Source organism: Pelodiscus sinensis, chromosome 1 (genome assembly GCF_049634645.1).
Source record: "Pelodiscus sinensis isolate JC-2024 chromosome 1, ASM4963464v1, whole genome shotgun sequence".
In the NCBI taxonomy this organism is placed as follows: domain Eukaryota; kingdom Metazoa; phylum Chordata; order Testudines; family Trionychidae; genus Pelodiscus; species Pelodiscus sinensis.
Genome location: NC_134711.1, coordinates 120573003 through 120600045, shown reverse-complemented (window position 1 = coordinate 120600045; position 27043 = coordinate 120573003). Strand labels below are relative to the sequence as shown.

At 43.7% G+C, this 27043-nt stretch overlaps 1 protein-coding gene and 1 long non-coding RNA gene across 5 annotated transcripts in view; one reads left to right on the top strand and one right to left on the bottom strand.

Moving 5' to 3' along the window:
• Nucleotides 1-9429, bottom strand: part of LOC102459807 (uncharacterized) — a 52731-nt gene extending 43302 nt beyond the window's left edge. Inside the window, exon 1 of one of the 3 annotated variants that reach the window (XR_012896133.1) lies at nt 8989-9429. This is a non-coding gene — a long non-coding RNA (uncharacterized LOC102459807). The remainder of the gene's footprint in view (nt 1-8988) is intronic. The other 2 variants (XR_003090254.2, XR_003090253.2) reach the window with 2 other exon arrangements.
• Nucleotides 9430-9472: 43 nt separating this feature from the next.
• ARFGAP3 (ARF GTPase activating protein 3) overlaps nt 9473-27043 on the top strand; it is a 70555-nt gene continuing 52984 nt past the window's right edge. For both annotated transcript variants that reach the window (XM_075899255.1, XM_075899250.1), the window contains exons 1-3: nt 9473-9710; nt 21323-21441; nt 24717-24789. In XM_075899255.1, the coding sequence (XP_075755370.1) occupies nt 9642-9710; nt 21323-21441; nt 24717-24789 (261 nt within the window). In that variant the 5' untranslated portion in view covers nt 9473-9641. The remainder of the gene's footprint in view (nt 9711-21322; nt 21442-24716; nt 24790-27043) is intronic.

The following is a 27043-nucleotide window of genomic DNA, read 5'->3' as shown; positions in this document are numbered from 1 at the left end:
TTTTGGTCATTGGCTGCAGGTGGGTAGTAGGTGTATCTGAGCTATCCCTGAATACACCTCATGAATGGACAGGCATTGGGGACCAAGGGGTTGCAAGACGCTATGTGACCCAAGAGTTGTAGACAGTCGTGGGCTGTGACAAGTGCATTACACAGAGTGAATAAGCTAATTGGCTGATCCTGAAGAACCTACTGGGAGGTAGGGAGGCCATGGCTGAGGTGGAGTCGAGACGAGTGGGTGTAAGGACTAATTTATGCTCATTTATCAGAAGTCCTAATGATTGGAAACAAAGTTGTACCAGATGGATACACCGGTAAGAGTTGTGCCTTGTTCTTGCCTTGATGAGGCAATTGTCAAGGTACAGATAAATGGTGGCACCACGTTTCCTGAGGTGGGCCATGACCACTGCTAACATCTTGGAGAAGGGCTGTCTGTGATATTGCCTGACCCTCTGTGATGACTGCTCTAAACTGCACCTTTTTAGTGTCTGGTATATTGTCAATAAAAGTGTTAAGCTTTGCATAATTATTGAAATTGTATTTGTTGAGTAATGCTGCATAGTTGGCCACTCTCATTTGCATGGCTAATGTGGACACTTTTTTACCGAATGTGTCAAGTCTCTTATTATCCTTGTTGGATGGTGTGGAGTGGTTTTTTTGTTGCTTATTTCTTTGCTGATCTGCGTCCACTACTGGGGAGTTCGGTGGTGGATGAGTGAAGAGAAATTCTGACTCCTTAGGTGGGGACGTAATACTCGCAGACTGCCTTTTTACAGGTGGGAAGGATTGAGGCAGGGGTTTGCCACAGAGTTTTGGCTGGCTCCAGTATGGCTGAGTTAATTGGCAAGGCAATTTTTGAAGAAGGCATCGCCTGAAGGATATTTGTGAGTTCATGTTGCATGTCCTGTACTTCCTCCATGTCAATCTTCAAATTGGCTGCAACTTGCTTAAAAAGGTCCTGAAAAGAGTCCTCGGTGGTTGCCAAGGGTGGTTGCCTGACAGCTTTGTCCATCACAGATGGTGAGCTTGTGTCAAGTAATGCCTCTGGATCCAAGTTCAGAGAATGATATTCATCAATTTCATTTTGTCCCCTCTTAACTGGAAGGGATTGGGTTGGGGAGAAAGTGCTTTTGCAGTATGCGTCGTCTTATATGGTCTCTTCTTGTGGCGTTGAGGCCATGGGCTCCAAAACTGCCATTGATGTGGGTAGGGAATGGGTGGTGGCATTCATGAATATGGGCCCTAGGGGGCCATGGCTGTGTTGGTATAGTCAGGAACATCAGAATGAAATGAGCGTCCCGATGCCTTTGTGTGTGGGGATAGCTGTGGGGTGAGAACCCCTGGATCCTCATCATCGTCAGTTGATAATACAGTAGACGATTATGTGTATTTGGATCGTGGTGAATAAGATAGCTTGTCAGTACTTAAAAATGGGGAGTTAAAAGTTGAGGAGACCACAAGGTCTCCGTGATTCAGATAGGTGATGGTAGGAGTGTGCGGCCCCCAATGCCCTGCTATCAAGAATCCGCTCTGAGGTACTGCGATGCACCTGCACTTACTGTGGAGCACCCTCAGGGACATCTCTCGATGAAGAACTCTACATTATGTAGTATATTATTTCAGTGAGGTTTTACCAGCAAATGATTTTTGTAGTGAAATTTGTTGATGTCATCTTTAATTTTTATTCAGAAATATTAAAATGAAAAAGTATAATCTAGGTCTTTAATTCTTCTGATAGAATTATTGCCTTACCTTAGACCTTAAGCAGCACCTGCTTCAGTGCTGCTGATATACTGAGCAGTCTAATTCCTCCACTGATTACAATCACTAGCTATTTGTGGTAAATTTTTACTAGGAATGTCAACATGTACTTGACTATACAATTTTACCTAAATAATCTTGTCAATTACATGCATTTTCCCCCCAGCTGGTTTCTCCCCAGCACTGGCTCTGTGGTGCTACCTCTCCCCCGCATGCTGCTGCATTGGGGTGGGGAATAGGGGAGGCTGCTGTAAAGCTGCCTCTGTCTGTGGCGGCCCCAAGCATCCTGTGGACAAAACTGTTCCACTTCCCACAGAGCAGCCTCTGTTCACGATGAGCCTGGGCCCATAACAGGCAGAGGCTGCTTTGTAGCAGCAGCCCCTATATCAGAGGTGGCAACACGGGGCAGAAGGCAGCTGGTCTCTGTGGGGAGCTGGTTTTTAAACTGGCTCCCCTCCTGGACCGGTTTCCCATGCCATTCCGTGCTGCTGTCTCTCTTACAGAAGCAGTAGCTTGCGGTGGCAGGGGACTCCCCAGGAGTGGGGCTGGGAATGCACTAGCTGCTGGTCCTGCACCTAGGGACTATCAAATAGTCGTGTAACCTCAAAGATTTCATGTGATTATACGACTATTCAATTACTTGATATTTTACATCCCTAATTTTTATATAATCTCAAATGTAGAGCGAAACTGTATTTTGATACTTACCTATGAGGTCATGAACATGTTGACAAATCATTCACATTGATATCCATCCTCAGTGTTGCTGCAGATTCACTGTAGGGAAACTGAGCTGTTGGAACTTTCAGCCGTAATTAATCAAATAAACCCTGAAATCACATTACTGACAATGGAGTAGAAACCAGTGTATATTATTAGTAATCTTTGCAAATTGCTATGTGAATTCTGATTTTACATTAAAACTAGTGAAATTTTTAGAAGTAGGTAAAATTCACAAAGTAGACAATACTTATACTAAAAAGTAATCATTAGGTTTAATGCCACACAGATATATCTCTTCACTTATAAACAAGTAGTGCTGTGGCACCTTGGAGACTAACAAAAAATACAGAAAATTGTAAGCTTTTGTGGGTAAAACACACTTCATCTGAAGTTTTGTTTTGAAGGGCTGAAGTTTTACTCACAAAAGTCCATGCTTCTCTATATATTTTTGTTAGTCCCTAAGGTGCCACATGACTACTCATTTTTAAAGTTACTAACATGGCTACCCCTCTTAGTCTCTTTACTTATGTTACTATGCCTGAGGGCTGGATTCCTTGACCTCTTCCCTCCCTGTGGGTCAAGTATTTTTTATCTTTAGAACAGCAGCAGTCCAGGTGCCAGAACAAGCTTTTATACGCTACTGCCAGACTGCTCCAATTTTGAACTGGAAGAGCTGCTGGCTGTGGTGAAAGTGGTATTCAGCTTCTGTGCAAGTGTTCAGCTCCTCTTGGGTTGAGCTCTCAGTACCTGACCTTACTCCTTGTAGTTATAAGTAAGGCTAACTATGGTAAGTGTTGCTGCTGGAACGATGTACATTTGAAATACTTTAATTCTAAGAGGTTACTTGCAATTATACAGCACCACAAGCATGCATTATGCTTTACTGAGAAACTAGAAATTACAGATCCTGTGCCTGAGAAGTTTACAGTCTAATCTGAGTCCTGATCCTATGAACTGTTGTGTGTGACCAGTCTTCTCTGCCAGTGCAGCGTTCTGTTGACTTCAGTGAGGTACTATCTAGGCAAAGACACCATTCACAGGGGCCAGGGCAGGGCAGTAGCCCCCTTATGAGTTTAATACTTGAGGTCTGCTTAAAGCTGCATGCCCTGACTTAAGAGGCAGTTCTTAAATGCAAGAGTTTGAGCTGCTCCCAGTTTTGCCTTTGGGGTAGGGAGTTTATTAAAAAGAGGACGGCAGGGTGATTAATAACAATAAAAGGCTGGGCATTCAGGCAATTGAAGGCTTGTTGCTTCATCATGAAAACATTGCTCCACTTAAAAAAGGGGGGGGAATAGGAATGAGTGTTGTGATGTTGGGATTTCCATTTGGGCTACTGTGTTAAACTTACAAATGTTCTTGAAAAAGGGGTGAACAGGGACTAATTCAAAGCTGACTGCAAAGAGCTACAAAGGGATTTCATGAAATTGGGTAATTGGGCAACACAAAGATGGATGGAATTCAGTATTAAGTGCAAAGTAATGGACATGGAAAAACATAATCCTAACTATAGATACAAAATAGCTGTTACCACTCAAGAAAGAAATCTTGGAATCATTGTGAATAGTTCCCTGAAAACATCTGTTCAATGTACAGTGGCAGTCTAAAAACTAAAAAGCTAACAGAATATCAGGAAAGGAACAAATAAGACAAAATACCATATTGCCGCTACATAAAGTCATTGTATGCCCATATATTGAATACTGTATGCAGATCTGGTCAACCCATCTAAAGATATATATATTGTATATGGAAAAGGTGCAGAAAGGGCAACAGAAATTATTAGGGATATGAGGAGAGATTAATAAGACTGGCACTTTTCATCTGGGAAAATAAGAGACTAAAGGGCGGGAGGATATGTTAGAGGTATAGAAAACCATGAATGGTGTGGAAAAATAGAATAAGGAAATGTTATTTATTCCTTAACTAACATAACACAAGAAGCTGACCCAATTAAATGTATAGGCAGCAGATTTAAAAGAAACAAAATACATTATTTTTGTCACAATGAACTTGTGGAACTCTTTGCCAGGAGATGGTGGAAAAGTCCAAACTATAAAAGGGTTCCAGTAAGAACAAAATAAGTTCAAGGAAGACAGGTCCATCAATAGCTACTAGCCAGAATTGGCAGGGATGGTGTCCCTAGCTTCTGTTTGCCAAAAGCTGGGAACGGGCGACGGGATAGATCAGGATGACTGTCTCTTCTGATGATTCCTTCTGAAGCATCTGGCATTGGCCACTGTTAGAAGATAGGATACTGAGCTAGAAGGATCTTTTGTCTGACCCAATACAGCCATTCTGATGTTCTTACATAGAAATGAAATGTATCCGCCTCCTTGCTGTAACCCACTAGACCCCACTTCTGTTCCAGAGCTGAGAGCGCACCCAGGAGTCCTGACTCTCTCTCTCTCTCTCTCCACAGAGTTAGTAACAAAGTAAGAATATACATTAATATGTTAAGACTAATCATCAGTGTCCCTTAAGTGACTTGCCACAAGATGTCAGAATATATTAGCGTTAGAGCTGAGTGGTCTAATACTTATTTTTTTTTCTTTTTATATAGGAATAAAATACAGTGCTCCTGTCAGCTAACTGCTAAGTTGTCTGCCAAAAAATTTAGTTTTCCAGTACCTTGGTAGCCCCTGGATAGAGATGATATATCCGGGAGGGGAGGGAGATGAATCGGGATGGTTCCTGCCTTCCCCATTTGTTGCTTGGCTTGTACGGAGCATGCTCAGTAACACTCCTGAAGCCCCAGTCTGCCCCCCCATCACGGCATGCAAGTTTCCCCCACCCCCGCACACACTGAAATCTGTCTGGGCATATATCTACTTGTATGGAACAATTTTCAGCCTCAAGGTGTTAAGTTGCAGCGCTACCATGAATGGCAATAAAATAGCAGAGTGGGGAGGGATGCAGCAGTGAAAGCATGCTGTGGTTATTGTTATGCCTATATCCTGTGAGATTCAGTTTGGGATTTTTAGATATCTAGATTAAAATGTCTCATGTCCAGAATGAAGGTTGTGGTGATAACTAGTGAAAGGTAGGCTGAAAGATGCCTTTCCCTTTGTTTTGCATTAATTTTTTTGCCCTCTATTCTTTAGATCAGGTAATTCAGTTCCAACTTAATTCTTGCACTTTTCAGTGCTTGAATTGGCTGTCCTTGAGACAGCACTACATTTCTGTTATTGACTTTATCTAGCTTTATCTGGTGGGATGGAACTTTGCCATTTTTTTTGTATTTTACTCTGTTTTTATATCCTTGTTTTGTTCTGTTTCTTGTGTATTTTTTAATTTTTTTTTAGCTTTACAGATTCTGGATTAAATTATTATTATTCAATATATAATAAGGATACACCAATCATAAATCAGCACAGAATTTAGGCCCAAATGTTTTAATTATATTAAAATTCAGTAACGTTCAAAATACTGCTTAACTCATTAAACAATACAACGTAAGGGCAATAGTTTTTGGAAATTATACACTATTAATCTGATAATACTACCTTGGAACATAATTAATTCACCCAGTTCAATTCTTCAAGCAAAAACTCTGTAGTCCTCAGTAGGAAATGTATGCGAAGACATCAGGATGTAATACTTCTAGAAATACTGTCTGCTTGTACAAGTGCAGAAAGGCTGGGATAACAAAATAATTGTGTGCATGGACTAAGTTTCATTACAGCTGGTTTGATCAGAAACTATTGGTACAAAGGCAGCAAGAAAGTAATGTTGCTAAATGGATTATTTTATTCATTCATGTGTAATGCTGAACGTAAGGCTGTTCTGTTCCATTGGCTAAAGTATATGCTAAAATGTGTTTATAGTGGTTAACTAAAATATTATTAGTTATGTGACTAATACATATTTTGCATTTGCTATAAATTATATCAATGATTAAATTCTCTCATTCCCTGCACACTGCCCAACTAATTGGATTTTGGGTTTTCAGTGGTGACAGTCGCACCCTAACCCAATGGCATGCTGTAGTTAGCTGGAATAACATCTGCAGAGAGGTTACAAGATTGAACAGTGGCTTTTCTGCTCTTCATTTCTCCAATGCAAGGGAATTTGGATCAGTGTATTGTCGTCAAGGTGGATCCCAGCTCCAACCAATATGGTCTCCTTCACAGCTAACTACTTAGGTCCAATAGCATACACTAAGCTATCGCTCTCTGACGTATCTCCAAAAGATAAAACCCCTTGTTAAACTATGTCAAGGCACATACGTGTGTTAAACTGAAGTAGTGCACATTATAGTCAGAAAACAATGTCATTGTACATGTGCTATGTTTATATATGTAATTCTATTATCTATATGCTACATTTAATCAAAGAAATCTGTTATCTTTAGTAACAACTATCCATGCCAATTACGAAATTTAAAGAGATTGGTGTTCAATGCCCTAAAAATGGAAATATTACAACCCATGAGGCTTCCTCCCACCATCAGATCTTACCTGTACCTTCTTCCCTCCCAATTCCCAAGTAGGTGCTAGGATAGTTTGCATGAAACTCAGGAGCTTGGTACCAAACAGAAGCAAAAGTGCTGGAATCTCCCTTGAAATTATAGGAAGCTCTACCTCAACCTGCTCTGTGTTCCTCATCTTCATCACTTACTCATAAGTTGAGGCCTACCAAATTCAGAGTCCACTTTGGCCAATATCAAGAGGGGGGGAGGATACTGACATTTACATCTGAAGTGTCATGAGGATGTAACCCTAACTCTCCTGAACCAAGCGAGAGTCAAAATGCAGGAGGGTAGCCAGGCTATTGTGTGAATGCAGCCCTTACTTGTCCTGCTTTAGGCAGCAGTACTTTCTTCAGAGCTGGGCAGCCATACAGGAAAGCTGCTGCCTGGGGGCACTTAACTGTAAAGTCAGGGCCACTGCCAGCAGCCGGGCAGAAGCAAGGATTGCAGGGCATGGAGGATGGGAAAGTTACCATATATCTCTTTTCCCAACAGCCTCCTAGCAAGGGATGTTGATAGCTGTACCTGGCAGGGATTCCTGGAGGTGGGTGTGACCTGCCCTGGGAGCAGCTCCTACAGGGAAAAAAATCCCATCCTTCCCCATTCCTGACCACAACTAACCGCTGGAGCCCCTAGCTGGCTGCCAAATGTCATGTGGGAAAATAAGATTTTAGTCTGTGCTGCATTTTTCAGACAAGGTTAGTAACTTTTTTAGTAAAAGCTCCATTTTTCAGTTGAAAATTTCCAACCAGCTCTAATTCTAAAATTAAAGAATAAGGCATAGGGAAAGGGAACTGGTGTGGGAGTTCCTTGATAAGGAGGATAATATTCAATTTTAAATTTATATTTTCAGGTGCTTTATAAACCTTTGGAAATACTTTCACAATCATTAACTCAGATAAGATTTTTGGCATAAGGACCCTGTTTGCCAGTAAAATATCCAGGCATCCAAAGTCATCTTGATAACTGTTACCACTATTCTTCTTTGGCTCAGATTTTCTTCAAGTTTCTCACAATATCTAGGGTTTTATGCCATGCCTGTTACTCTGTGTACAAATGAGTAGTCCTGTGGCACCACCGAGACTAGCAAAAACATACTGGCTGCGTCTAGACTGGCAAGTTTTTCCGCAAAAGCAATTGCTTTTGCGGAAAAACTTGCCAGCTGTCTACACTTGAATTTCCACAAGAACACTGACAATCTCATGTAAGATTGTCAGTGTTCTTGCAGAAATACTATGCTGCTCCCGTTCGGACAAATGCTCTCTTGCGCAAATGCTTTTGCACAAGAGGGCCAGTGTAGACAATGCGGTATTGTTTTGCGCAAAAAGCCCTGTTTTGCGAAAATGGCAATCGGGGCTTTCTTGCGCAAAACCACGTCTAGATTGGCAAGGACGCTTTTCTGCAAAAGGTGCTTTTGTGGAAAAGCGTCCGTGCCAATCTAGACGCTCTTTTCCGCAAATGCTTTTAACGGAGAAACTCTTCCGTTAAAAGCATTTGCGGAAAATTATGCCTCCTTAGATGTAGCCATATAGTACCGTGAGCTAGTGTAGGCAAAACCTACTTTATCAGATGAGCTGAAGAGGAATTATACAAACCCAGAATTTTTAAGAGAAACAGAAGGGGGTGGAAGGGTACCTGCCAATTGTAGAAGGGGTGCTAATGAGGACAATTAAATAGACTAGAAGTGCTTTGTCTTGAATTAAAGACTAACAAGATGGTGTATTAGATGATGAGCTTTCGTGGGCCAGACCCACTTCCTCAGATCAAATAGTGGAAGAAAATTGTCACAACCATATATACCAAAGGATACAAAATATATATATGGTTGTGACTATTTTCTTCCACTATTTGATCTGAGGAAGTGGGTCTGGCCCACGAAAGCTCATCACCTAATAAACCATCTTGTTAGTCTTTAAAGTGCTACATTGTCCTGCATTTTGCTTCAGCTACCCCAGACTAACACGGCTACATTTCTATCACTATTGAATTAAAGATTAATCTCTAAGTGCTGGGAACAATCCAGGAGGGCAACCTTACCTTCCAACCCCCCTGCGTGGTGAACGTTCAACCCACTGCTGCAGTAGGGCTGCCCGGGCGGTGTGAGGGTGACTTTGCAGCCTGAGGCGCTCTCTTCGCCACTGTCCTGTGGCGCTGAGGCAGGCAGCGGGGCACGGTTCGGAGATGGGGATATTGAGCAGCCTGAGTCGAAGTGACTTGCCCAGCGGCTGGGGCGGCTCACGACGCCTGAGCTCCAGTCAGTCACCAGCGCTGCCGCGGCCCCGGCCGGGCACCAGGCGCGCGAAGGGGAGCGGGGTGCCTGTGACGGCACCGTGGGCGCGCAGCGGGACTAGCCGTCGGGCAACACGACGGGCCAGCGGCCGGGCAGGACGTGGCGCGGTTGCTACAGCGACCGCTCACTCGCCCCGCCTCCCCGAACCCTGTCCCAGCGGCAGCCCGCTCGCCCCGCCTCTCGCCTGGCCGAAGTGGCGGTTGGGGCTCAGAACGCGGCGGGTTGTGCGCGCGAGCACCGCCCCCTCGCCCGAACTGGCCGGCGGACGGCGTGTCGCCCCGCCCCCTCGCGCTCGCTCAGACCCCGCCCCGCGCGGGCCGGCCAGTGTCCCTCCGTGCTGCGTGTGTGCGAGGGTGGCCGGCCGGTTCCTCCGCTCTCCAGCCCGGTGCCCGCCGCGGCCATGTGCGAGCCCCGCAAGCAGGACATCGTCGCCATCTTCAAGCGGCTCCGCGCCGTCCCCACCAACAAGGTAACGGGCAGCGGTGGGGCGAGAGCCCGGCATTGGGGGGCGGGGGGACCTGAACTTTGTTAGTGACACGTCGCACTGTTAGGCGTGGGCGTGGGCGGCGCCAGCGGGTACCTCCCCCCGCCCTGACTGGCCAATGGGATCGTGGGGTGCCGCTCTCGGATGCCGCTGGGGGGGCACCGGCCCACTTGTGCCTTCCCCTAAGTGCTACGGCTCGGGGGGAGCTTCCTGGGGAAGCTCCCGGGGTCTGGGAAAGCGGGTGTGTGTGTGTGTGTGTCATAGCCCAGGAACTGCTTTTGTCTTGTTTTGCCTGGCCGGGGGGGGGGGGGGGGGAGAACTATGTTTGCTCTCTGTGCATATGCTAGAAAAACGAGGGAGGAGAAAGGGCCGCATAAGCTAAGGGATGATCGGGTTGGGCATTAGAAAAAGGTTTCTAGCCAAGAGAGGCATGAGGATCTGGAAGACGCTCCCAAGAGGAATAGAGGTGGGCAAGCAAATTCATTTCAGTGGAAACAGGACAATAGGTGGACAGGTTCGCTTCTGGTTTATGTTTTTTGTTCCTGGACTTCATGTCTCAAGGTTTTAGTGGGCCTGTGACAGGTGTCAAAAAGGGATCTCTCCATACTCCCCAAATTTAATGTGTGTGAATGTTAGGAGTGCGGAACCTTTTTTGGATCGGGGTCAGTGACCCACAGAAAAATCAGTCAGGGGTCACACACAAGTGAGAAGCAAAAGAAAAAAAAACCCTCAAAACAAACTCTCACTGATGTGGCCCCGGAGTGAGAAGGAGAAAGTTACTCCCCACACTCCCTTGAAGACCAGGATAGTAGCAGTTGTGTGCTCCAGCCCCACAGGGAGGCAGCGGGGGTGGGGGCTGGAGCATTAGCATGGGTTCCCCAATGCCAGGGGGAGCCCTGAGTCCAGATCCAGGCAAGCCAGGGGCCACATCTGAGCCTGAGGTTCCCCACCCCTGGTGTATGTACACTAAAACATTGGGAATGGAGGTTCCTGAAAACTTTTAACACTGAACAAAACTTTATGGTGTTTTTTTCAAGTTTGTATACAACAGAGTATTGACTTAATACAATTATGAAACTTTACTATGCAGAAGAAAAATGGTGCTTTTATCCATCTTAATTTAAATGAAACAAATACAGAAACAGTTTCCTTATCTTGTCAGGTCTTTAACCCCTCCCCTGGTTAAAGTAGTTTACATGTAAAAATTATGTGTGTGCTAGTGGTGATGGTGGGTTGTGTTTTGTTTTGTTTCTTCGTTTTTTGTGTGTCTGCTGCTGCTTGCCTCTGTACTTCCAGTTCCAAATGAGGTGTGTGCTTGACTGGGCAGTTCATAACTCTAGTGTTCATAACTTTGAGGTTCTACTGTATATGTATTTTTAATTATCTTCCTTTGAAGGATGGGGTAGTCATGATTGTGGATGGAATATTAGACTGGGAGAATCAGCACTCTGAGGTGATAGTGAGCATATTCTCTCTTTCTGAGGGGCTGGTTGGTTCTAACGCTCATATTTAAGGTTTAACTGATTACTACATGTGGGGTCAGGAAGGAATTTTTTCCCAGGCTACTTGGCAGCTGACCTTGTAGAAGAGGTGGTGGTGTTTTACCTTCCTCTGCAGCACAGGGCACACGTGACTTGCCACGATTATCTGGGTGTGTGTCAATCATTTCCTTGTCATTGCAGGCCAATCAGGCATTGGTGCACCTTGGTCCTTCTGAATCTCTGCCTGTGGCACATAATAGTTTAATCGGCTATGGGCTGTAACTCTTTGGTCTAATTTTGGTTGTGTTTACCAGCACTGCGGAGATCTAAACACTAATCTGTGCAGGAGGTGAGACTGGAGGACCAGGTGGCCCCTTTTGGCCTTAAATATTATGATTTGATAGTGTGGCTGAACTCAACATATGTCCAAAAGCCACCCATGTCAGTCCACCTATAATTAGGGATTATAACTGGTGGCCCAGCTGGGCTGGAGAACCCCCCCCCCCACACACCTATCTGCAGCATGGAGCAATCCCCCCCCCACACACACACCTGAACCACACCTAGTTGGGCCGACTGCACCATGGGTGCATGTCTGCTCCAGCCCAGCTGGGCCCACCATGCCACGGGATCCTGGTCGAGCGATTAACCGATTAAATGTAACATTTAAGTGGTTAACTGGGATTTTACATCCCTACCTGTAATTATTATTATTGCTAGGACTGTAATACTCTCTTCTTCCCTACACACAAACCTCCCCTGAGTGATTCACCTCAGCAGTGTCACAGCTTCTGCTTCACTGCTCCTCCCATCCCCAGTGTGAGGACACTTGGGATCTAGATTTTTTCCCTCTATCTCTTCTTCTGGGAATGGGTGGGCGATCAAGACTCTCCATGGTTACATTTTCAGCCTACTTTACTTCCAATAATTATTGCTGATCCTAGGGAGGGAAACCCAGTGTGCTGCCTGGGAGAAGTGAGTATAGGGAGCAGGGTGCCATAACCTCTCGCATCTGAACCTTCCCTTATCTCTAAACTGCTGTTAAGTTCATGAATAGAGCTTCCCGTGTTTAGAACAAACATTAATAAATGAACCCTCTCAATTGCTGTTTGAGGTGCCTGACTAGCATTATTACTATTTTATAGCTGGGGAATGGAAGCAAAGTTTCAAAAACTGAAGCTATGATTTGGCAGCAGTGAATTTAGCATCTTATCAAACTACCTGAAACTAATAAAAGTGCTGCCGTTCTTTTACAGTCTGTAAATTGTGCTGTTTTATTGCAAATTACTTGGATCACTATTCTGCAGCACTTTCATTTCAGTATGCAGTAAGATGTTCAGTAGGCTTTCATAAATTAAAAAAAAACCTTATTTGCTGAGAGACCCTTTCAGAACTATAAAAAATAATTTCATTGGCCTTCTTTCGCACCCAATGAAAGGAAGAATCCAAATTTGAAAGATGCATGATTTGTAGTACAGTCTCAGAATATTCTTCTCAGTTTTTTGAACAAGTATTGTTTTAAGCTTTGGCCCCATCAAAGAAATGTAAATGAAATAGTGAAAATTAAATGTGTGTATCCTTGAGCTAATGAAATGTATGCTGAACCTCATCACTTCCTGTTTTATTGCACATTATTTGTATGATGGCTGTTTAGATAATAAGCTGTCTGAGGCAGGGATTCTGTCTTGTTACTGTTTGTAAAGTGCCTAATAACATTTAGCTCCAGTATATGAAAGAGAAAATTTTGGCCTCATTCTCATCCTCATCCTCGAAGTTTTGCACTTAGGAACGTGAGGCCCTGTCTTCACTGTACCTCAAGTCCCATCTGCACACACTTCCTTAACTCAAATACAATGATGCTTTTAACTCAGGTTGTCTGGTGTGTCTGACATAGGCAAAAGCTGGAATTAGCATAGTTTGTTAGCTGTTAACAAACCCATTCTGTCATGTGGATGCAGACTAGCTCCATTCATATGTAGCTAGTCTTCCAATACCTGCCCTCAATTCCTCCATATTCCCAGAAAGGATAAACAAGTTCATATCCAGTCTATGGGGAACTAATTCATAGAGTGGCTCAGTTTATTCTGGTGCAAAGAGCTTTTAGAAATATCCCTGTAGAAGTCTTAAAAAACAACAAATAGCCTAGTAGCGCTTTAAAGACTAACAAAACATGTAGATGGTATCATGAGCTTTCGTGGGCACAACCCACTTCTTCAAGCTAATGATACCCTCTGCATGTTTTGTTAGTCTTTAAAGTGCTACCAGACTATTTGTTTTTTAAATTTATCCTTTATAGACTAACTTGGCTACCCCCTCTGAAGCTTTTCAATTATTCAAGATAGGCTAAGCAAGAGGAGTATCTCAAGTGTCCTTAACTCAAGTGAACTTTGCAGGGTAGACATACATTGCATCTTATTCAGTTCTAAAACAGAGAAGGGGGCGGGGGAGGTCATGCCTACTCTACCACCTATATTGTCATAATTTAATCAGGGATGTGAAAAAAGTTCCATGAATGACATAAGTTTTGACATCATAAATGGCAGTGTACTTAGTGCTAATAGCTACTGCCTGCCACTCCTTGGGTTTAAATGTGTTATAGGGTGAGCTTTATCCTGTTGGCACAGATAAGGGAGAGATCTTACAGCAGTGCAGCTGCACTGGTACAGCTGTGCTGCTGTAAGATCTCCAGTGTAGACCTAAGTCTCATTTACTTAAAACATTGTATAATAAAATAATCCTTTCAGCTAAGTATTTAACTTAATTGACCCTTCAAAAATTATAAAGACATAAACACAGCTGGTGTTTGTGTCAACTTTTGTGTCACTGTTTCAGCCCTATAAATTAGGGTATAACTAATCTTTTACTCAAGTTTTTCAGGACATGGGGTATCTTTATTTTGTATTCATTGTTGATGCTAAACTAAAAGATCAGAATAATTAATTGCCTGTATTTGAAGAGGACAAAAGTTTTGTAAGTAACAGTCCAAAAGATGATTTATGAAAACAGTATGTAGTTTGATATATAAGTTGTGTATTGTTTTAAAATGAATATTTCTAAAGAAGTATTCAGAGAGGTCAGTGTTGAATTCAATTAATCTGCTCAAATCCTTAAGTGTTGCACCCACCAAAATTTTTTAGGACTACATTTAGTGTATTTCCATATCTAGTAGTGGTATATATGTATATATACGGAGTTAATACTATGTAAGTCCGGGTTTAATACATGCATATTGCAAGACGCAAGAATTTATCTGAGTTACCTGTTTTCTAGTGCAAATACACTGATTATCTGACACTTGGTTTTTCAAAAATGTCTGTTAAGATGAACAGAAAAGCTTTGTTTAAAAAGCTTTCTATTACACTGATTTTGTAAAACATTATTACAAACAAGATTTGAAATAAAATAACTGAAAATGGATTTTTTTCCCTCTAATTGCCTGCTAGAATTTGGAATCAGGCCTCTGCTTTCCTTGCTGGTGTTGATCATTGTGTACACCTAAAACAGTGTAAAGTATACCCTGCTCTGTTTTTAGGTGGAAGTGATTTCATAAACTAGTTCAGAAATACTAGTTACAATGGAAATTTGTTTTAATTTCCTGTCATAGTTCAAATAAGTTGAGGAGCACTTTATAAAAAAAAAAAAGTCAGACGAGTAAAAGAAATGTGAATATGGTTTTAATGAGGTGAATGATTCTACTGCTGCAACAACATAAGATGCAATGTTACGCTTAGGACGTAAGATGCAATGGCTACAAAACAGTAGACTTCACAAAGTAGTACACATGGTTTCTGTATAACCAATGACTTACAAATTATGCATTATTTCATACTGTGAATTTTCAGAGGACACAATAAAATAGCCAATTCATTCCTGGCATTAGAAATGTAAAATCCAGTTTAATTAGTTGACCAATTAAATGTTAACTTAACAGATTCAATAAAAGTAGATTTGGGGCGGGGGGACATTCCAGCCTACTGGGCTGGAGCTACTCCCCCCACCCACCACAACCAGGCTAGAGTGGCCCCCATTCCGCAGGCAGGGACTGCTCCAGGCTGTGGGCTCCCAGTGCGCATGGGCTGGCAGCAGCAGTAGAGGAAAGCTGCTGGCCAGCTCCTCCCAACCCCTCTGCCAACTGCAAGCCATCATGGACTGGAAGCTAGCAGCTCTGGAGCAGCCTTCCACTCATGGCAGGTTGCAGATGGGGGGGCTGCTCCCAAGTAATGGTTAACTGTTACCTGGTATGCATCACCCATTAAGGGTAATGCTTTACCAGGTAACTGGTTACCTGTTCACATTCCTACCCTGTACCAGCAAAGACACTGAACTTCACTGTACTGTGGCAATCACATTTACAAGATGAAGCAATCAAGAAAGCTATAAGCAAACATGTTTATAAATCACATAGAAAAGAATATTTTGGACTACTTACTATGTTTAAAAAGTTCAACACTTATTTGTTTAAACCTAACTATTTACTGACATTCAGATATTTTTCCCTATTGTTAGTGGGGTAAATTGTTAGAATCGAGAACTCAGAATAAAGCTGCAAGTCTGTTCTGCTTCCCATGTTTGGAAACAAGACCGAGTTGGTTTTATTAATTTCAGTCCATGAGTTGTATTGTTGTATTTTCTATTCCCTCAGTTAGAAGGAATTGGGGGTGCTGACACAGGATTTTACAAGAAAATGTCTGGAAATAACCGGTTTCAAGAGGCAGGCTAATATTTGAAATTTTATATTCTAATTACATACGATTAGAAAGGCAATGAATCCATGTTGATAGTAACATTTTTTGAAATAACATTGCATAATTAAGGATATGTCTGCACTACAGCAGAATCACCCTAGTGATTCATCTTTGCTGCTTAGTGCTGTAGAATAGACAGTTCCTACAGCTAGAGTAGGAATTTTTACATTGTTGTAGTTAGTTAATTTCCTTGAGAAGCAGTAGCTAGGTTTCCGGAAGAATTCCTCTGTCTAGTTAGTTGCTTCCACAATGTTGGCATTTGGTGTAAAATTTTTCAGCGTTCTGAACAACGTAGCTAGATTGATCTGATTTTTAAGTAGCACTTAATCTGTTTTAGGGATGTTGAATTTAGATTAATTAACTAATCAAATAGTCAATGGGATTTCCATCAACTATTTGATTAGCCTATAAGGAAGCTCCCTCTCCCTGCTGGGCTTCCACTTTTGAATGTACAAGAGCTCCATTTCAAAGGCTGAGGTGCCACAGGGAGTGTGGGGCCAGCGGAGGAGTCCAGAAATGTACAAGAGTCCCAGTGGGGGTTTTATGTTTTAAAAGCAGAAGCCCCACAGGGAGCATGGGACCAGCGGGGGACCCCTCTGGCCCTGCACTACTTATGGTGCCTGAGCCTGTGAAATATGCAAGAGCCCCAATGGGCTCACCCCAGCACTGGCTCCTGTTCCCAACCCTTGCTGCTTCTCTCTGACAGAGGCAGCTGGCGGGTGGGGTAGGGAGAGCGACTAGTCACATCGCTAGTTGACTGTCCGAAAAGCTTCTGCTTATTGGATAGTCGACTGGTCTCTTATATCCCTAATCTGTTTGCTGTCAATCAGGGGTGGCCAACCCATTTAACAAAGAGAGCCAACACAGCGGCGGAAAAAATGTGAAGAGCTGCATCAGAATTGTCACACCAAAAAAAAAAGGGGGGCGGGGGAGAGGCTGCCCCTTTAAGAAACAAGCGTAGGCTTTTTTGGCCATATCATTTCCTGTTGATGGACATCATCTTGGGTACCATTTTGAATCCTCCCCCCCCCCCCCCAGTGAGCACACAGGGAGGCAGGGACCATGGGGGGTGGGCAGGATCAGCTTTGTGAGCTGCACTTTTGGGGGAGAAGAGCCACATGTGGCTTGTGAGCCGCAGGTTGGCCACCCCTGCTGTAAATGTTGTTTTAAAGTGGTGGTGGAAGAGCTAGAGGGTTATATACAGTGTTCCCTCTAAACCAGTGGTTCCCAAACTTTTTGGCATCATTCCCCCTTTTTGATTTTTGAGAAACCCTCACGCCCCCCCTCCCAAAAAAATAGCAGCAAAACTTGGGGCGGGATTGACGGGGGTGTGTGTGGCTGGGTTGCCTCACTCCCCCCCTGGAATTTCTTCACCCCCCCCCCCCCGGGGGCATGCCCCCCAGTTTGAGAATCCATGCTCTAACCTGCGAGGAAGCACAGCTTCACAGGTGATTAATCAGTCCCAACAAGTCAGAGGTTCAGGGCTCCATGCAAGGAGCTGACTGGGTGGGGCTGATTAATCTCCTGTGAAGCTGTGCTGCCCTGCAGTTTAGAGGGAACACTGGTTGCATACTTCATCACTTCACAGGATGAAGTTTAATAAAGACAAATGCAAAGTGCTCCACTTAGGAAGGAATGATCAGTTTCACACATACAGAATGGGAAGTGAGGGTCTGGGAAGGAGTACCGCAGAAAGGGATCTAGGGGTTATAGTGGACCACAAGTTAAATATGAGTCAGCAGTGTGATGCTGTTGCAAAGAAAGCAAACATGATTCTGAGATGTATTAACAGGTGTGTTGTGAGCAAGACAGGAGAAGTCATTCTTCCGCTCTACTCTGCGCTGGTTAGGCCTCAGTTGGAGTATTGTGGCCAGTTCTGGGCACCACATTTCAAGAAAGATGTGGAAAAATTGGAGAGGGTCCAGAGAAGAGCAACGAGAATGATTAAAGGTCTAGAGAACATGACCTATGAGGGAAGGCTGAAGGAACTGGATTTGTTTAGTTTAGAAAAGAGAAGATTGAGGGGGGACATGATAGCAGTTTTCAGATATCTAAAAGGGTGTCGTAAGGAGGAGGGGGAAAACTTGTTCATCTTGGCCTCTGAGGATAGAACAAGAAGCAATGGGCTTAAACTGCAGCAAGGGAGGTTTAGGTTGGACATTAGAAGAAAGTTCCCAACTGTCAGGGTGGTCAAACACTGGAATAAATTGCCCAGGGAGGTTGTGGAATCCCTATCTCTGGAGATATTTAAGAGTAGGTTAGATAAATGTCTATCAGGGATGGTCTAGACAGTATTTGGTCCTGCCATGAGGGCAGGGGACTGGACTCGATGACCTCTTGAGGTCCCTTCAAGTCCTAGTATTCTATGATTCTGTAGGCTGAGATCATTACACACATCAGGGGCTTTTTCTTTTTTCTATTCTTGTGCTGCAAGCCCTCCCATCCCCCTGTTTCATGGACTCCCTGCAGCCCATCTTCCCCCAAAGACAGAGTCTGGGTGTGCCCCCTCATTACTGCCTTCCCCACCGTACCTGGGGCTCTGTTTTCCCCATGTCTCATTCACCCAGTCATTATCTTCCATCCCCGCCCCCCTACAATGCTTAGGGCTTTTTGTGCTTCCATATTCCCCCTATGCTAAGTACTCTGTGCGTGTTCCTCCACATTTTCCTTCTTCCCTGCCATACCAGGAGCTCTGTGTTTCCCCAGAATCCCCTTCCTCCATACCATTGTCCCCCCCATTCTCACTATGCTAAGGGCTTCTAAATGCTCCTCCTCCCCATTTCCTCTTCATGCCCATTCCACAGGCTCTGCGTACCCTTGTTTCATCCTTGTCAGACTGCTGAATTATTCCTTCCTTGCAATGAGCTCTTTGTGCACACCTGTTTCTCCTCTCCCTCTCTTTCCCTTCACAGTTCTTATAACGTTCTTCTGTCTGGGAGACAGGTCATTCAAGGTGGTGTTATTGTAAACTCTGTTGGAAGACTGGGCAGTGCTGAAGTGTGAAATAGGGGTGTTAGAAATGGTTTATTTTGGCAATTGTGTAGCCGCAGCAATTCCTAATGGTTACTAAAATGCTCCCTCTGGGAGTGTTCCTGGTAGCCAGTGTGTTGCTAACCCCACTCCTGGGGATCCCCCTGCCACTCCATGCTATTTCCTCCATATCAGAGGTAGCAGTGTGGGGTGGCAGCAGCCCCTGTTTGTGGGGGGGAGGCCAAGCTTCCCACAAACAGAGGCTACTCCGGCATCTCATGGAACAGCCTCTGTCCGTGGTAAGTCTGGGACTATGGTATGGCACAGATCTGCAGCAGTAGCCCCTGTCAGTGGTGGCATGAGCTTGCTGCTGCCCTGTGCTGCTGCCTCTAATACAGAGGCTGCAGTGCAGGGTGGCAGGTGGGGCTCCCCTTTGTGTTTTTCATTTAAAACTCGGATTGGTGGGCCAGGATTGAGCCAGCCTTCCATTCTCAGTTTTAAATACGTGGGGGCTTGAGGGAGTTGGTACAGTTAACTGGGACTGTTAACCTATAAGCAACTGCTTATTGGTTAAATGGTTAACCGACTAGTTGCTAACATATCTAGTGTGAGGTATTATGCTGAATCTGTTTATGGGTGTTTTTAACCAGCTGTTTATATATTCCTGAAGCTGAAGGAGCATCTGCATTTGCAGATCTGATGCAAAGGACACTGTGTCCCATAGTCCTTCTGATTTTCTGTGTAGAATTTTTCCCACTGATATCTATAACATCCCGCCATAATTTTTGAACCTCAATTTTAAGCTTGTTACAGAGGGAGAAACCATGTTCAGTGTGAGGTCTCACTTTCCCATAGCCACCAAAAAAATAAAATCAGCATTACTGAGACACAAGAACGCTGAAATATTGAATTGAACTTGCTTTTCCACACAAATCCTGAAAATGGATTCATAGGCTCAAATCTTTGGTAATTTGGCTGGATGCAGGGTATTCTCCCTGGAGAACACAGGGGAAAGGAACCCTTGCATCATGCAAGAGAGTGGCTGTTAACACTTCTGCCTGCTCATTCCTGTGTTTTGGACAACCAGAAAATCATTGGAACAACAGGTCCTCTGGTTCTATTCCCAAATAGAAGCCACAGTGAACTGGGTTTTGATGTACATTGGGGAGAATGCTCCCTATACAGTAACACTTCACTTACCTTTGTAGTTATATTACTGAAAAATGCTACTTTAAGCTAAACAATGTTAAGCGAATTCAGTTTCCCCATAAGAATTAATGTAAATGGGGAGGAACGGGGGAGTTTTTTTCAGCAGACAAGACAGTATATGTTTTTTAAATAATTTTAAACGATTTAGTACTGTACACTTCAATGATGATTGTGAAGCTTGGTTAAAGTGGTGGAGTCATGTATTATACATTTTGAGGAGTTTATAGATTTGCTTATGCAAAATAGTCCTACTTCCTGATTAGCTACAGATACCAAATTTTGCATAAACAATCCTGCCACTTAAATTAGCTGATTCCACTACTTTTTACACTGGAATATGCCGGGTGAAAAGTTTTTATATAATTATTTTTGTTTTTCATTGCAAAAAGTCATCACTTTTGATTAGATCTCATAAAACAAAATTAAAATCGAGTCACCTATTCAACTGTCATATTAGTACAAAGAAAATTTTTATTGTTACAAATCACAAAACAGTTCGAATTAGTTATGGAAAGCGCAATGGAAGCTTTATGAGTTTCTGACTCAAATTTACTGTGTATGGTAATGATTCAATAAAATGAATAATGTTTTAAGTTGAAATCCTGAAAATTTAAAACTGTTCTTTTACTTCCCTTTTGCAAGCACATTAATAAGAAAATCTATTATAGAAAATTTAAGAAATTAAATATATATGTGTAATCTTTGCAAAATGACTTTGCCTGGTCAACGATGGGCCCCACCTGCTTAGTAGTGTAATATTTCCCAGGGAATGTCTTGTTGCGAAATGATTAACTACCTCTTGGCAGTGCCCTTAGGGTTAACATATTGCTGTTAATGTAGCCTCACACTCTACAAGGCAGCATGGACTGAGGCAGGAGAGAGGAAACAAAGTAGACGCAGGGCAGTGGCTGCGAACACTTCCCTGCAGAAATTGAACACTATGATAAAACCCACACTATCCCACTGTAGTGCACTGCTCTCTCCTCTGGACAGTGCATACATGGCTGCACAGTGCCAAGGTGTGTGTGAGACATCCACGAAATAGGGATAATATAAAATGAGCTAGTCAACGTGTCGTGAAGATTAATTAATTTTTAAAATGCTAAGCACTACGTATATTAATAATTAGAAGAGTATCTTTTTGGTGGGAATTGATTATGTCCAATTTCATTTGTTACTTTATCTTTTCTAGGTGTGTTTTGACTGTGGAGCCAAAAACCCTAGCTGGGCAAGCATAACATATGGTGTTTTTCTTTGTATTGATTGCTCAGGGACCCATCGATCACTTGGTGTTCACTTGAGTTTCATTCGGTAAGTAGTAACATGATTCTTTGCCAAGTAAGTGGTAAGATTTGTTTTCAGTATTTGTCATATTACGTAGCTCTTCAGAGGCTTTTATTGTGGATACTTATTAATGAGGGAATGAGCTTTTCATGTTTACTTGTTCATATCCATCTATGATAGTGATGGCTGAATGTTATCTGTATGTTGGGACCTATATACAGGTTGTACCTCCCTAAATCAGAGGTTGGGAGTGCAGCTAGGGGAACCAGTGACTCAGCTGGAAGCCCCATGGCAGGCTGTGGAGCTCCAGCTCTGGTGGCAGTGGGGCAGCAGAGCCAGTGGCAGGGGAACTGGCTCTGGAGCCCAGCGGGTCCCGAACCTAAGGGCAAGAGGGCCAGGCATGGGCCGGAAGCAGTCGGCAGTAGGAAGGGGTGGGGGGCTGGGAGACCAATGATAGGGGATCTCCCCCCTGGTCTGGCAGATCCCTTCATTTGGGACTAGTCGGGTCCTGAGGATGCCGGACCAGGGAGGTCCAAGAGGAGAGGGTCTCAGTAGAGTTCCTGTTATGCACATTGCACTAACTGCGGTACAAACATAATTAAGTCCCTTGTTGGCAGCTTTGTCCAACTTTCTTGCAGAAGATGAAGATTTAAACAGGCATGAAACTTAATTTAATACTCTCATCTTAATGGCTTTTCCATATCAGTTTTGAGCTGTAGCATTGCTTAAAGATTTTTTGCCATCTTTAGCTTTGTGTTACAATATACTGAGTATTTTTTCATGGTTGCATGCATCAGAAATGTTTAAAAGGTATGTATGCCTCTGTTCTTTAAACCTGGAATAGTGAAATGTGTGGTAGCAGGTGAGAAGATACTTGCTTCTCCTGAAAAAATGAGGAAAATTGATACTAGGCGTCATTTTCCCTGACTTGGAATGTTGAAGGAATCTTCACAAAAACTTAGTGATTATCATTATAGGAATGAGATTGAGACTGTAACATTTTGACATACATAGGCACAAAGGTAAATATTTGGAAAGGGAGTTTTATTGTTCCATGACCTCCAACATATTACCTTCAGTTTTCATTTTCTTGATTGACTTTTGTAATTGGACAAACTTTAAATCCAGGCAGAAGCTTGATTAGCCTGACCTATTCAGGTAGCCTAGGCCTACACTTCAAATTTTTGCTGATATGTGGTTAGTAGTGTGATTTTAAAAAAAATAATTAAACAGTATGTTTGTGACAGCTAAAGTCTGTGCAGATGAAATTACAGGAGAAAAAAAGTTCTTTTTCTGGCATGGCTTATTTTATTTAGGGAACTGGTATAAACTATGCTAGCTAGTGCTCTCTTTTGCCTGTGTAAACTGAATCTTACATTGGGGGAATTGGCAGGTCCAGCAATGCTATTAAATTTTTTTTTCCAGACTAGACCTTAGAAATTCTTTGCTAACCTTGGCTTAACTAAGGCTATGTATAAGTTTTATCAACAACCAGGAAGGTACTTTGACTCTTGGGACTGTACTGAAGAGTTAAATTAGACCCTTTAACTTTGTCCTCAGTAAAGCAGTACAGGATCTCTATGCCTACACATTATTACATTCTAGACTAGGTATCAACAACCTTTCCGAAGTGGTGTGCCAAGATTTAACTTTCCTGCTCTGGGCCGCGCCGCTCTCCCAGAAGGTGGGAAGGGGCTCTCTCCACCACGCGTCCCACTTGGTCTCCTGCCCTGGGCTCTGCTCCAGCTTTTCCTGTGGGGAGGAGAAGAGCAGCGCATCTGCTTCCCCAGAAGCTAGATGTGGTACGGCATCCAGGGGCTTCCCCCTCGCAGGAAGCCAGCACTAGCTCCAATCTTGTGGAGGTCACGATGCTGGATCACCATTAAGGGCTGGGGTCAGGGTGGCTTGGGGGGTTCAGGGAAATGGGAAAGGTGTGGGTGGGTGTGTAACTCTGGGGTGTCCATCCCTGCTGGGGGCAGGGTCCTGTGGAGGGTCTGTTCCATGGAGCCCTCATCTTCCTGCCAGGGTATAGGAGCAAGCTGGAGTTGTGGGGTCTTGGGGAGGGGAGGTGTGGGGACTTGGGGTGCAAGGGTCTGGAATGGGGGGGATGCTTACTTGGCTTTGCACCCCCATTGCTTTCATTGGCAGGTCACTGCACTGCTGTTTCCTCAGCAGGGTTGGGGGTTGATGAAGATATTGCTGACCTTTCCTGCCAGATGGGCTTGCAGAGAGAGGCAGAGGAAGTGGCTCCATGCTGGGGGAACAGTGCATGGAGTCGCTTGCTCTGCCTCACTCCACGAGCAGGGTGCAGACACCTCACACGTAACAAGGGTCAGCTCTGGAGCCAGGTGCTCCCACCCATGTCCCTGGTGTCATTCGCTCCGCTCCACTCCACTCCTGCACCATGGCTGAGTGCAGGGTGGGGGGTGGAATCAGTGATGACGCAGGGGAGCTCCCTGCTCCCTGGGACGAGCACATCGCCTGCGCAGCCCCAGGGGAGACAGTAGCCTCCCCTTCTCCCTCCACGCACTGAAGCTCCAAGCAGGCTACCCCATATCACCTCCCTTCTCTCACATGCACAGTGAGTACTGGCACGAGGGGAAAGGGCATCAGGAGCAGCCTGTTGCGCATGCGAGTCATTCACAGAACTGCCGTAAACAAGTTCTGGGGACTCTCGTGGGGGCAGAGGGGATGAGGAGCATGGCTTGAGCATTCTCAGCATCGGTACTTCCAGCAACTGGCCAGACACCATGTCTCAATAGAGGGCAGCTGCTTAGGACATTTTAAAGGGCCCAGTGCACAGGAATTGGAGCTTGTTTTTTGCACCTCGTGGCTGCATGGTAACTACCAGGCTGGATCAGCAGCACAAATTCCCCACTGTGTGGGGCTGATGGGAGTGTGGAGAGCAGCTGAGCTTGAGCCATGGACTGCGTGTGCCACTCACAGTTTGCTTGCATGCCACTGATTGGAGACCCCTTGTACTGGACCAACATAATAACTCCGCTTCCTCTCTTAAGTTGATGCAAATTCTCCTGGTGAGGATGTGCATCACCGACAGAAGGAGGGTAGCGTGGACATTAAAAGCTGTGGTAAATAAAAGGAGAACCGCGATGGCTGTATGTTAATTTAAGTTGATTTAAGTTTATAGTGTATACATGCCCTTATGTAGGGGTTTTGTGCACAGTAGTACAAGGTTTGAATTATGATTTATTACAAGCTACTAGTTTTTCTGAAAACAACTTTTAAAAGATGTCTTTAATATTCTTTTGGAAAACAGTACTTAACATGTTTCTTCTGTTTAGATCTACAGAATTAGATTCCAACTGGTCTTGGTTTCAGTTGAGATGTATGCAAGTAGGAGGAAATGCAAATGCTGTAAGTATATCTTAGAAATGTTTTTCTAATTTCAAGGTATTTGCTTTTCATGTTTTAACAGTATCACACTTAGCTTCATTGCTATTTTAAGTGTTAGTTAAGAATTCAGGGATGGAGAACTTAACTCCACAACACTTTGTAATATTTGTGTATTTGTGTATTTCAGGTTATATTTAAGTGTTAGTTAAGAATTCAGGGATGGAGAACTTAACTCCACAACACTTTGTAATATTTGTGTATTTGAGTATTTCAGGTTATAATAATGTATTAACTGCTACACTCCTAAAACTTTATATATCCTGTTGGGTAGAAACTAGGTATGTGAACGACTAGTCAACTATCCAATAATCAAATGCTTCTTGGATAATTGACAGGCTAGTTGACTAGTCGTGCCCCTGCTTCCCCCCCCTCCTTCCTTGCCACCACTATCAGAAAGAGGCAGCAAGGTGGCAGAAGAAGAGGGGGTACTTCAAAGCAGCAGCGCCTCACAGAGTCTGGGGCCATATCCCGGGCTCCATATGACGCTGCCGCTTTGAAATACCGCATGGAGCCTGGGACCACCTGCATGTGGCATTTCAAAGCGGCAGCACTGTATGGAGCCTGGGATCAGCTGGGGACTCCCTCTGTGACCCTTGGTTCCATGAGACGCTGCTGCTTTGAAACACCATGTGGAGCCTGACGCTTGGCTTCCTGCGACATTTCAAAGTGGCAGCGCCACAGGGGGCTCAAGGTCATTGGGGGAGTCCCCAGCTGACTCCAGGCTTCATGCGGTGCTGGTGCTTTGAAACGTCACTTGCAGCCTGAGGCTGGGCTCCCCACGGCATTTCAAAATGGCATCACCACACGGAGCCCAAGGTCAGCTGCTGCTTTGGAATACCATTAGGAGTCCTGGGCCAGTGGGGCACTGCCTCACTGGCTCTGTGCTCCCTGCAGCGCTTTTGCCTTTGAAGTGTACACTTCAAAGGTGTAGGTGCCCGGTCGATTAGTCAATTACTCAAAATTTAACATCTCTAGAAACTACTTAATATAAAAATGGGTTCATTACAGTATATGTGCTGCTTCAAGAAATTTGCAGACTTCTGAGGCATAAAGTCAATACATTATAGCAAAATGCAATAAGTTATTTTGAATTCTCCATATGTTTTGGCCTTAGTGAAGGGAAGAATCAGTTGTGTTCAAGATTACACAAGTGATAGATAGCATGAAATGATATTTGTTGGTTTTTTTTATCCTAATATTTTAAGACAATCAAAAGTTTAAAAAAAAAAAAGAGCAGGTTTTTTTTTTTTTTTAAGTAATGGCAAATACCCAAAATAATTGTTTAGTTTTACTTTGCTTCTATGTCCTTTTCTTGTTGTTGGCCAAAGCTCAGTTTTTAAAAGTTCAGTGAACAGTAGATGTGGTGATGGGAAAAATTATTTTTTCATAATTTGTATTTTTTCATTTAATATACAAACCCAAGAGTTCTTCAGTTGGTTCCAGGGAGGTATAAATTAATGATCCAATATGAGCTACTGTCTGAAACTTGTGATACCATAGCTAATGAACTACTTCACATTTTCTAAGTAACTTAGTTTCTGTAATATCTGTACTCTAATTCTGTTAAATTGCATTAAGTATTTCATAAGTTTATTTGTTTTTTTTTACTAATTCTCTGTTTAGCAATATTGTTAATTTTTACTATTTCTTTACTGTAGCTACACTTTAAGCTTGAACCTTGGCTATCTACAGTGATTAGTTCCCTTGAAATATATAATATAGTTACAAAATCAGTATACTCTTCTGAAGTGGTTCCTCTCACAATAGTAAGGCTATTCTCGTGTATGTAAGATTTTCAAATGTCACAGTCGTAACTGTGTATATAGAGACCTAAATAAATGGCCAGTTTTTTCAAAGTGCTGACGGGTTCAGGAAGTGGGATCTGGGTGGGCACTGTTTAACTGAGACTGCTTCCAGGTGGTGGAGCAGTAGGGTTAAGGCAGGCTTACTCTTGCCTGGGATCTGCACCACTCCTGAAAGCAGCTGGCGTATACAGCAGTGGCGCCATCTACTGCTCCTCATCTATAGGCACTGAGCCCACAGCTTCTACCAGCCACGGTTTCCTGTTATTGATCAATGGGAGCTGCAGGAGTGGCGCCTGCAGGCAAGGACAGCATGTGGAGACCGCATGCTCTGGCTTTCTCAGGGGCTGCAGGGACATGCCACCCACTTCCAAGAGCAGCAGTTCCCATAGGGATAATTATTCCAGCCATGA